This window comes from Poecilia mexicana, unplaced genomic scaffold (genome assembly GCF_051168715.1).
Source record: "Poecilia mexicana isolate PSO_F unplaced genomic scaffold, ASM5116871v1 scaffold_6, whole genome shotgun sequence".
NCBI lineage: Eukaryota > Metazoa > Chordata > Actinopteri > Cyprinodontiformes > Poeciliidae > Poecilia > Poecilia mexicana.
The window spans coordinates 32,342,607-32,355,019 of record NW_028263375.1 but is presented as its reverse complement, the minus strand read 5'-3'; the positions used below and the strand labels follow the sequence as shown (position 1 = coordinate 32,355,019).

The 12,413-nt window shown below is 40.8% G+C and overlaps 2 protein-coding genes across 2 annotated transcripts in view; one reads left to right on the top strand and one right to left on the bottom strand.

The window, feature by feature from the left end:
- Positions 1 to 8,481, top strand: part of LOC106911734 (nuclear factor of activated T-cells, cytoplasmic 3-like) — a 34,586-nt gene extending 26,105 nt beyond the window's left edge. Inside the window, exons 5-10 of the mRNA XM_088006612.1 lie at positions 841 to 1,040; positions 3,010 to 3,182; positions 4,237 to 4,377; positions 4,470 to 4,525; positions 4,856 to 5,522; positions 7,815 to 8,481. Coding sequence (XP_087862738.1) covers positions 841 to 1,040; positions 3,010 to 3,182; positions 4,237 to 4,377; positions 4,470 to 4,525; positions 4,856 to 5,522; positions 7,815 to 7,951 — 1,374 coding nt within the window. The 3' untranslated portion in view covers positions 7,952 to 8,481. The remainder of the gene's footprint in view (positions 1 to 840; positions 1,041 to 3,009; positions 3,183 to 4,236; positions 4,378 to 4,469; positions 4,526 to 4,855; positions 5,523 to 7,814) is intronic.
- A 739-nt stretch (positions 8,482 to 9,220) lies between these two features.
- On the bottom strand, positions 9,221 to 11,781 carry pdcd2l (programmed cell death 2-like). Its single transcript, XM_088006616.1, has 2 exons — positions 11,277 to 11,781; positions 9,221 to 10,474 (listed from the first exon to the last, which is right to left on the bottom strand). Exons 1-2 carry the CDS (start codon positions 11,725 to 11,727, stop codon positions 9,864 to 9,866), a joined length of 1,062 nt encoding a protein of 353 aa, XP_087862742.1. The 5' UTR covers positions 11,728 to 11,781; the 3' UTR covers positions 9,221 to 9,863.
- Between the last annotated feature and the right edge of the window lie 632 nt (positions 11,782 to 12,413).

Genomic DNA, 12,413 nt, shown 5'->3' with positions numbered 1-12,413 from the left:
GGCCGCCATAACCGGAAGTATTTAAAAATCTATTTTGGTACCAAAACGGGACATGGAGCAGTAAATTTACATTTTATGTCCTTAATTGTGATAAAGAATATTTTGACTCCCTGGCTTCCTCTACATTCATAGTATAGTAAGATAGTATCATTTAATAATTTAAAGAATATTTTTTAATATACTGAATATTTTAAAGCCAAAAAAATTATTTATTTTTGCTTTAAACAATATTGGTGTGAGAGAAAAGTGACTAACTGCACTGAGCTCCATCTTCAGCTGAAAGTTTGCCTGCTTAAACAAAATTGCAGGGTTCCATCTTTCATTTTCCTCTGAAAATATCTATTAAATAAACTCATAAAACACCTATTGAATATTGTCACTATGAGATGTGTTCGCTTCAGGTTTCTTAGATAAAGACACATCAACCAGTGTAAAATTCTCAAAGAAATGTGTGGCACTCACCATCATCTTTATTTGAACACTAGACCTAGTTGCAAATGAACACAGTTCGGCTTCATGTTTTCACCAATCCAACTTCCAGAAAACCTTTGGAGCACCACAAATGTCATTTTCAGCTCACTGACCAAATAGGAACTTTCTTTAACTCTGTTTTTATGTTGTATCTATTATTTGGTACACTTCCAAATGGAATCTGAAAACATATAGCCTGTTCAAATCAGTTTTGGAGCATGTTGAGCTTTTGTTATAGAACTAACCATTTCTGAAAAATAGGCCTTTAACAAAATCCCTAAAACACATTAATAATATATTCTATTTTCCTGCCATCTGTGCAAAAATCATTGTTTGCCAGTTATTTATCAGACTTCTTTCTCTTTGCAGTTGATTGGATACAGTGAGCAACCAGTCCACATGGTGGTGTTCATTGGTACTGCAGACGACAGATGCCTTCGTCCTCACTCCTTCTACCAGGTCCATCGAGTCACAGGAAAGACGGTCAACACCGTCTGCCAGGAGAAAATAATGAATGGCACCAAAGTCCTGGAGATTCCTTTGCTTCCAGAAAGCAACATGGCTGCCAGGTATTGGAGGAAACCTCACCACACTGGGATTTAGGTGGGGGTAAGGGGAGGGGTCATCTTTTTAGATCAACTTGTTGTAACCCCAAAATATATTTCTGCACTTGCAATCAAAGATTACTTGTCAAAATGTCCCGGGGGAAACCTTGCACTCAAGGTGCAAGGCAAGCTGTTAATTATATCTGTTGTAAACCCAGGGGCGGATCTACTGGGGGGTGGGGGGGTCATGGGGTGGCAGTTGCAACCCCAAATGAGAGCCTTGCCACCCCTGTTGCCACCCCAGCTGGCGACTATGAATTCAATAAATAGTTATGGGAAATCTGGCATTAAGCGCATGAATCTCTTTTTTCCGACAACATTGAATGCAACACAATGTAACCTGACACCTACTGCTGAGTAGCGGGAAGTGCGAGGGAAGAACAAAGCGCGAGGCAGCAGCATTGATATGGAAGGATATAAATTACTGGACATTACATGACTTATCGTGGGCCACACATGCGCCATTGCTGTCCATTGAGTCAACATTATGGGTGGTCAGGAAAATACCACAGTCACGCGAAGAATCTGAAAAATGGACGCAATATTTAGCGGTTAATTCAACCTTTTGAATTGGATAACAAGGACTTCAGGTTTAACAGGTGAGGAAAAAGTTTTAACTTAAAGAAAACATTGAACAAGTGAGCAGTGGGTCAGTTATGCTAGCCTAACTGTTGCTAGCCTTCTACTGACTTTGATCACCTTAACATGTGCTGCGAAGTTTGGTGTGCTTTGGTTCCGTTAGCAATAAAACAGGTCAACCCGCCCACCAAGTCATCAGTAGAGCAGGTTTTAAAATGAGTTTATCAACCACCGCTGTGCTCAGGCGAAAACGTATTGATAATCACAATATAGACATCAACCCTGACAGCATAATGCAACAGACTGAATGTTCTGTTTTGGTGTTTTTGCTACTTTTTATGTGTGGGAAATGTTTGTTTTTTGGTGTTGATTCCCCTGATCGGTAATCTCTGCTCTATCTGCTCGTTGAGCTGTTGTCTGTCGGTTGCCATGGCAACGGGTCCGTGTAAAGCCGATATACAGCGAGAAAAGGCAGAATATAAGTGGTGTTTGGTTCTTCACCTGTTTACCAGCTTTATTGTGGCGCACTGTCTGCAGCCGCTGTACTTCATAAAAGTTAAACAAGCGACAAACTCTGAACTAATCATCAAACTACCTCCGACAGCATATTTAAAATAAAACGACTGACCAATATAAGAGAAATTTGCCCCTTCTTTTGCATCTTGACAGAACTAACAGAAACAAAACCATTTATAGATTTGCATCACGGAGAATTTATCAAACATCAATTTTCTCCTCTTTACTTTAAGTCGTATTTAATAGCTATATCTGATAACAAATGATGACGCTACGAATATTTTTGACAGATTTCTGCTCGTCCTGCATTGGGATAAAATGGTTTTCTGGACATAACTCAATAAATCTTATAGCGACTAATAGGCGCTGTCCAATCCAGTAATGCATATCAATTAGCAGGAGTATGAAAGACATAAAAATAATTAACTATACTATATTAAGAAATTATATTTAATCCTCAGTGCTACATGAAGCTCATTTTGAAACAATGCAAGTTAAAAACAATATTTTGAAACAAGTAAATCAAGTAAATTAAGTCCAATGTTAGGTCTGTGTAAGCTAAATGTGAGAATGAGACGCTTAATTTATTATATAATTTATTACATATTTATATAATATCACCACCTGCTACGCCACAGCAGGTGGTGATGGACATAAAAAAAGGCTTTTGCAACCTCTGTTTGCAATACCCAAATGTTCTTGTTTGGATTCTGGAAGAGCTCAAAATACAACTCCAAAAAGTTTTCTTTTTTTCTGCTATAAGTCAGTGGATGAATTGAAGTTAGAAAATTACTTTAGATTTAGAAATAACATACTTTATTTCTCTTTTTTTACACAGCATTGACTGTGCTGGCATCCTGAAGCTGCGGAATGCTGACATTGAGCTGAAGAAAGGCGAGACGGATATTGGACGGAAGAACACTAGAGTCCGAGTTGTATTTCGAGTCGCCGTGCCTCAGCAGGACGGACAAATGCTCTGGCTGCAAACAGCATCTGTTCCTGTGGAGTGCTGTGAGTGTTCTACAGCTGCATTTGAAACCAGATATTTAGATAAGCTGTGTACACAATCAACTATTCAACCAAATTAAACTTTCTTGTTTTACATGAGTTATAATGACCAACATTATTTACTTTTACTAAACACCAGATGAGCGAGAGATTTTTTTTATGCTTTCTTCAAATCGAGAAGTTTACATTCTCGATGTAAACTTTTTCATGCAGTGAATAGTTTAGGAAATACCATGATGGCTTTGACTGATTCTTAACAACTACCGGGTTAAATGGGCCGACATTTATTTTACAGCATACCTACTGTTTTTTGGGTGATATGGAAAAAATAATGAAATCAGGCTAGATAACCTGAATGAGTCTACTTCAACTTCACATTTTTAACAAGAGCACATCTACATATTCAAGCAAATAGTTGCAAGTATACAGCATCAGAGTGTCCTGTCATCATGCTTTTTCTGGAAGGAAAGAGTTGTGATCTAGAGATAAATGCATTTTAGAATGCGTGTACACTTCCCCCAGTCAAGATGGTGCCAGGAAATGTATATGATAAAAATATCTAACAAACTCTCATTTGTTTTGCATTTAGCAAGTACAAATAATTGCTTATGACTGTTTTATCTGAGCTGCAGTCAGCTAAAACAAGACAAGTTATGTGTAATTTAATCTCAGACAGTGAGAGACAAAGTTATTTACCCAACCAACTTTATTTATAGAGGACTATAAGAGACCACAGGACCAATGTGTGGTACACAGTCAATACAGTATGTACAGTATTTGTTTATACAATACATATAAATATTGGCTTTCAGCTGCACATGAACATTTTGGTTTGGTATTAAACAACATACTATGCTATACTTTGCATAATAAGTAAAGAATTCCTTATTATAATTAACACCAGAAGATATTATAAATTACATATTTCCACAGATGTTCAAAAGTAGTGCTGGCTGACAGTTTACTTTTTGAGAAAATAGAGCTGCTATTTTTACCACCGATGAAAGGATGAGGATGAACAGGAGTGTCTGAAATCTTAAACTGAGCTGTTTTCCAGCCCAGCGATCGGGTCAGGAACTTCCTCAGGTGGAGAGTTTCTCTCCTACCAGCTGCTTTGTGGACGGAGGAGAAGAGCTGCTTATCACCGGAACAAACATGTCTGCACAACCTAGAGTTGTTTTCGTTGAAAAGGGGCCTGGTAAGGTCCTTTTATGTTCATCAACAAGTGTGTTTTCATCATGTCTCTTTTCACTAACATTAATCAGCATTGTAAATGCATTGAACTTTTAGATGGAAGAACACAATGGGAAGTAGATGCCAGAGTTCTGTGTGACAAAAGTAGTGAAGTAAGTACAAAGCAGTTTATTTGGATGGCTGTATTAGTCGGAATATTTATTGATATTTATAGCAAATATAAAGGTTTAAATTTGTAGCATATATGAAATGTATTTTGTATAAACCTGCTGATTGCAATGTATCAGCAGGTTTATACATTGCCATCAGCAATACATAAACAGCAATGTACATTGTAACAATCAGCAGGTTGTGTGTACTTTGTGTGCTACATTTATTAACTAGTGAACTATTTTGATTACAGTTGAACAGTGACTTCAACACAGTATAACATGATTGAGACTCCTGAATTTGGATCTGATATTTATTTGTTTTTGTTATAGTCAAGGATCATGGTGGAGATCCCCCCTTATGTTAAGAGGACAGTATCTCCTGTCCAAGTCCAGTTCTATGTGTCAAATGGGAAGAGGAGAAGAAGCCTGATGCAGAGCTTCACGTACCTGCCTGGAACCAGAGGTTCCCATCGAGCTGCTCCTGCAGTTAAACAGGAGCTTTGGGGGTCCGAGCACATCTTCTGTCCAGATCCCAGTCTGTCACCTTCCCATGATGCCGTGCTCAGGCCAGATGCAGCTTATGATCCATGCAGTGTCCCACTGCATGGTCTTCCTTCCCAAAACTCCTCTCATCTACACCATCCTCCTGCTTTCACGCTTTCCCTTGAAGCATCATTGTTTCCTCAGGTGTCTTCAGCACCATGTCAGATCATGACTGCACCTCCAAATCTAGGTTTGATGTCAGTGCAGATGGGCACAATTGATGCACAGGCACCTTCTCCCCCCATCCAAACTCTAAACCTCTCTCATCATGCCTCTGCTGGTGGTCCTCCAAGGAAACAATCTGAAAGTTCCAAGAGTTCTTTGAAAAGCTCTCTGGACGCTCACAAAGAGTTCCTGCTGCACAACCCAGGAGAAGAGCTGAATGTCAAGCAAGAGCCGGAGGAGCAGCCTATTCAAGGATCCCTGGGCTTTCAGGAAATCACTCTGGATGACGGTAAGAAGCAAATTAAAGCACTGGCAACCTCTAGAACAGAGGTCTCATTCTCACGGCCCGCAGGATCTTGTGGCCCCCACCGTGACATGAAAGTATAAATTAGTGCGGCGTACAGGGTGAGTGGACCTCTGAAGATTTTCCAATATTGGCCAGCCGTTCTCCTCAAGCGCTCTGAGGTTCACTTCACTGCAGTCGGTAACGCAATAAAATCACCGGGATAAAGTTTGTTTTGATCTGTGACCATAACCTGCAAAGATGGCACCGAGCGACTACACCTAAACGCCTCACAAAGTCTGATGCAGTGACCTGACGTTGGTTCCAAAGCTCTATTGGCCTATATTAGAGGAACTGGGCATAGAAGGCAGCTCTCCTCATTAACATAACGATGCAGCAGAAAAACAGCAAACGGAAATACAGCAAGCAGAAATACAGCAAGCAGAAAAGGGAGAAGCAAAAAAAGACAAAGCAAAATATCTATTTTTCTTGACAAAAACGCATGTTTAGGGGAAATAAAAAAATAAATATACATTACTTGACGGAAACTCGTGTAAGGAAAAGGAAAAACTAAATATATTTATGCTTTTATTTCTTATGTCGGCTTTGGTCCTCCATATGCAGTTCATGTATTGGAGAAATAATTAAATGTTGATGACATTTGAGGATATTTTTTAATTGTTTTTTTGTGGAATCCTTTATGTGGCCCAGCCTCACCCAGACTCTGCCTCCAGCGGCCCCTGGGTAAATTGAGTTTGAGACCCTGCTCTAGAATATTTATTGTCAAGCTATGTAAAAGTTTACATGATCAGATTTTCACTAGTTGGACCATGTACAACAATTTCTCTTCTAAATAAATTACAGTTAGGGGGCATTCAGGAAATGCCATGAGCTGTTCCCAAACCACAGTTCATGGCATTTCCTCAACAGCTTGCTGTATGTTAACAGCTTTAACTAGACCAGTCTGGTTCCAATTAGAAGCAACACAAACTGACTGTCCTAGAACCAAACTCCATGTGCATCAAAACTATTTGTGTTCTTAAAATGCAATCTATACTTCCAGCCAACCCCCCAAAATCCCACCAAAAAAAATAAAATACTTTTTGAAGTATAGGAGAGTTTGAGCTTCTGTATATTTTTTCTTTTTTAATTTGTTGGCTAATAAGCCCATTATTACATGAGTTACCAGCTAGATTTAATTCAGAAACACACCCTTGGTTTCTAGGGTTAGGATCAGAACCTGCCTGTAATCCTGTGAACTGCAGCCTTTCCTTACCAAACAGTAAATGTTTTTACTGTCAGATTTATGTTGACTTTGAGATGTTTAGTTCTTAAAAAGCTAAGATTTACATTATTTTACCTTTCCCGTCATTGCTGAAAACTTTCCAACTAAAAAGGTGACATTGAGACAAACTGAGTTTTATGTAGTAATTTGGATTGAGTGATCTGAGGTGAAGGAGGATCAGACTGTGTAGTGTGATCTTATTTTCTTGTATCAGAAAAATGAGGGAGAAGAAACTTAAACATTTAAAAATGAGGAAGTAGCTCCTCCACTTACTCCATTGTTCATCCATCCATTCGTTTGCTGTGTTTTCTTAGAAATGTATTTTTTTTTAATGACATTTTTAAAAATCTTTCTCCTCATGAACAGATTATTTTATTTTGTCAAACTTCAATCCACTTGCTGTAAGAAAAAAATGTTAAAGTAGGCTAATGAGCTCAGATTGTATTTCAGAAATGGCAAGTTTTATATTTCTGTTACCTAATTTATTCCTGCCTGCTCCCTGAAGCATGTGTATTCCCGGTTATTTCTGAGTGATCTGAGCTAAAATTAGCTGTGTTTGCTGTGCATGATGCTGATGGGTTCTGTTTTATGGTGCTGGTTGGCACCAGCTGTCCTCCTGACCTTTGTCTGAAAGCCCGATTCCCAGCTGCCATTCAGTTGGACTATGAATCTCAGCAGCTGCATGTCTCTGTTTTGGGACGCAACTCAAGTATTCACTGAGGCATGGTGGGAGCTTTCAATGTCAGAATTACTGTAACATAAATAGATATAGACAGATTATACATCAGCATTGCTGATGTACATTTTAATCGGGTGTGCTGGAGCAGGGATGCATGTAAAACATTCCAACTGATAAACAGCTCAAACCTTTTTCTGGAGCTTCCAGCTATATGAGGTTTTACACCATGTGTTTGTATATTTTTTATTTTAATTTAGTAGACCAACCAGCTATCATCCCTCAGAAATAATCTCTAAATTTGTCTCGGCTTTTGACAATGTTTTTCGTCTTTCAGTGAATGAGATTATCGACAGAGACATTGGTGCATTGAGCAGCTGTGTGCAGACTGACCAGCATGACCAGTTCCAGCAGTACAACTGGGAGCACAGTTCTAGGACCCCCCCTGGGTCCTTCCATGGAGACCCTCAGTAGTTTCAGAAGACAGTTCCTTCTTCATCAGATGGTCCCGTTTGCACAAAGTTCTCCCAAACTGATCTTTAAGTGCCTGAAAACCAGTCGGTAGCCTTTGAGGAATCTGTAGCTTATTTTATTTGGAGTTCTGTTCTTATGTTTCTCAGGAATTTTAGAAAAAAAAGCAGCTTGTACCTCACAGTCAAACCAAAGATTTTATTTGTGACTGATTTGGAGAAACTGTAAAGTGGCAAAAAAGTAACTGTAATCTGATTTTAAAGTCATATTACAACTTTAATGCCAACTTCAAAGTTGCACAAAAGAACACTTTTCTTGAATTTTGACAGGGCCAGTAAGCTTAAAAAGTTATTTTTGAAACCTGGATCTGATCCAGGAATGCTTTGCCATGGCAACGTTTTAAAGGCTGTTTTATTTTTCTCGCTTTGTTAATGATGTTCATCCTGAATTCCTGTGGTGTGACCTTTTAAGATGCTGAAATATATTGTGAGGTTGAAATAAAAATAAAGAATACTTAACTGAGAATAATTAAACTTGTCGCCACACTTTGCTGTGTTTCTCTATGCAACCTTTTCAAAACTGACAGGCTTTGTGGAGACTAAACCCTGGTCCAAAATATCAACTGTATGATTTTGACATGCACTCCAATTTTCTTAAAAAAAATAATTATTTGGCTTTTGCAAAGAACTTTTTTGCACTTTGCCGCTCATTTCCTGTTTTGGCAGTTACTGTATTTCCCTTCGTAGGAAGTCAGAGTGTAAATGGGGTGACGGGTGTGTGTCTCCTCAAACCTACTATTGAAAACTCAGAGAGAAGCCATACTCCTGACTCTGTTCACTCCAGGTATGGGTTAAAATGTTTACAAATGGAATCTATGATGAGGTTTGCTTGCCACTAAAAACATCTTGTATAAATAATCACCATGTGCTTTTTAGTGATGGAACATATGCATATCTTAAGTTATTCTATGCATTCTATCTAATCCATCCATTTGTGTGCAACTGGGTATCTTGACAAAATCATTTTAGGCAACTTTCCGTCTTCAGCATATCGTCATTCCACTAATACACATTTACAAATATTTGTTGGAGGACTGGATAGTTCATAGTTCATATCATGAGCTCAGCAGATGTTCCACCAGGTGTTTTCTAATTGTCGCTAGTTTGAAGGAGCTGAGACAAAAGGTGCTATGTAATGCTCAACTTGGAAACTACAGCTCTGAGGAGGAGTTGCGTGTGGAAGGCGGCAATTTCTCAAACATGCATGAAAGAATGAAAGCAACACTCCAGGTATGTTTATGATGAGGAAATGCAACATGATGTAAAGTTAAAAAGACAATTTTACATAATGCTACCCCTTTAGGTAATAAGACTTGCCTAATTGTGCCAACACTGTAGACAAATATGAATTTATTTCAAAGGGGAGAATGCATATCAACATGAATGCATCATGTACATATGACAGATTTAAGTAGACCTGTCAGGCACTCACTTGGCATCAACATAACCAATCTGATTACTACAAGATATTTGCAGAAAAAATGTAAATGGAGTTACACATATCAATGGAAGAATGAGTGTCTCAATATTTCCTTAGCTTTTATTCTATTACACTAAAAACGTGATTGATGGAAACCGAGCGTTGTTCAGACGCACCAGGTTATGATTGTTTTTTTTTAATGCTGCTGCTGAGACAAACCAAAAACAGGATCGGCTTTAATGCCTGTTAGTCCTCCCATGTTTATGTATCTGTGACAGACTGGTGACCGGTCCAGGGTGACCCCGCCTCTTCATAGGCACCAGCACCCCTTCTGACCCCACTGGGGACAATAAGCGTGTATGATAATGGATATTTATGTATGCTTTCATCTTTTTTTAATGTATAAAGCGATGATTAGATTATTTAATCTGCTCCATCATTTAAAGAGCTGCTGATCTGGGTCTGGCTGTACAAAGCAGAACTCCTCCACTGGGCAGTTTGTTCCTGCAGCCCAGCAGCTGTTGGTGCAAGTATAAACCAACACGGTCCCAAATTCCAGTTCATCCTCTGGGCTGCTGTCTGTCCTCTGCAGCAGACTGACCAGAGCAGGCATCAGCTGCAGCTCAAAGGTCCTGGGTTCTCCACAGGAGCCGCATGCTGGAACCTCCTGACTCATTTTGGACGGCGCCTTACAGATGAAGAGTGGTTTACTGTGGCGACAGTAGCGCAGGATCTGCTGCGGACACAACAAAACTGCCTTCATGAACCTGAAGAAAACGGCATCTCCGTGTCTGGCTCCGGCCTTTTCATACTTCTCTCCTCCACCACCTCCCTTTTCCTCTGTCTCCCACACTGCTGTGCCCTCCCTCCTCTCATACTCCCTCAGAAGTTCCTGAGCGTGCTCCAGCTGATCATCCTCCTCACACAGTTCTGACTCCTCCACCACACTGATGAAGAATGGACGGAAGATGGGGATGTATTCAGATTCTACCAGACTGAGTTGTTGAAGACCAGAGCTGACATCCATGGAACAGACTGTAGGACTCACTGATGAAACACCAGAGTGAAAGTTAGACAGTTTGCAACACCTGACAGGTTTCCAGATTCCTAATGTCTGGGGGCGGGGGAGGGGGGCAGGCATCGACTTTTTTGGGGGCAAAATGAATGTACGTAGCTGAAAATAGACACCAACATCGGCGGTAGCCTACAAGGTACTTGTTAAGCTTAAGGTTCTGTATTGATATTAGCTAGTCATCTTTTAGCTAACATTACCTGCATCCAACAGCTTTACTCAACTCAGTCGGTTAGTTTGGAGGGAAAAACTGTGAAAAGTTCTTTGCGTTTTGCTGGTTTGCTGCAGTGATTCTAACACAAACCTATGTAGCTCCGCACAGCAGCAGCAGGTCTCCCTCACAGGTGTAAAACCAGGGCGAGAGTTGTAGCGCTCATGTTGCGTTTAATGCGGCTCGGAAAAACAGGTTACAACATGTTAGCAACGGATTAAACAGTTTTAACTGCTGATAAAAGTGACAGAGGACACAAATATGGGAAGTGTGGAAGCCTCCCACACTTCCCAAATTGACATAGGAATAACAGAGAGTTGGCCATTCTAAGGTAAAAACCCAGCGCATACAGTGTTCATGTTTTGTTTTTTTCATTCAGACGGCTTCCCGCGCCCCTCCCCCCCCCCCTGCAATGACACGGCGCCCCCCTATGGAGCGCGCCCCACAGTTTGGGAACTTCTGCTCTGTGCTGAGATGGAGAAATATAAGAGTAACTCCCCACCACCACTCCCCCCGGAATGAAGGATGGCAACTGCCTGATGATTTTGAAAGTTTGAAACACCTACCTTCTGTTTGTAGATCTTCAGACTGTTGCTGATGATCATTGCCTCCTCTACATCCAGAATCATCTTCCTCTCTCTCCATTCCCCAGTCGTCAGCGGACTCACACCAATCTGTGGCCGACGGAATAACTACCTGTGGCGTGGAGGACTGGTTGGGAGCCTCCGCACACTGGGAACGGAGGGCCGTCCAGCTACCGGACATCCCGCTGCAGCCAGGCTGGCAGCAGGCGAACAGGTGGAGGTTTCTGTGGAAGGGGGAACCCTGGAGGGGGCAGTACACTTGCACCACATGGGCTAGCGGGGCACTACAAATTCGACAGCAGGGTGACTGTCCGGTGACAGCCGATGACCAGTCCGGTTTGCCCCCGACTTTGTTTGTCAGAAATGTGGAGCGGTATTTCCTGGGATCCAGCTCTCCGTCACAGAGACCTATAAGAAGCGTCTGTTCGGCCATCGCTCACCTGTAGGAACCTTCCTCGAGCAAAGAAAAGTTCCTACCGGACCTGAAATAAACGCTACCGGTGTTACGTCAATCCGCGTTTCCCCATCAGATACGGTTCCGCCTGCGTCTTCTTGCCCATAGACATTAATACGTAGACGCTTCATGGAGCGCTGAGTCGTACGTTAACGTCACCGCCATCTTCTATGTGGCAGAAGGGTGATCGGACCTCCTTAAGTCCTGTGCTGTGTGGACTTATTTCAAACGTTTTACGAAACAAACTGGATTCAATGGCATTACCTTTCACAGGTAAGGAGGAAAGATCAAAATTACTTGACTTTGCAGCCAGAAATTCGCTTCTAAACAACCGAAAAATATTTCCTATGTAGCCCGAAATAACCGCTGACTGTTAGCCTAGCAGCTAACGTTTTCATACTGTTTTCTAATGAGAGAGAGCTGATGAAAAACCGCTGTTAGAGGAGAAGTTCTTTAAAAACCAGAGGATTTTGTGAGGAAATATCAGTCAGGATCAGAGCTAGAGCTGCTGTTCTTCAGTCTGTTTCCCAGCTCAGCTTCACCATGTCGGTGTTTAGCTATAAAGATGCCATGAGTCAGAACTCGTGGCATCTTTGATGATGAAAATGATGAAAATGTCTTTTTCTGAAAGTTAAGTAAACATATATGTATTTTCTATTACACTT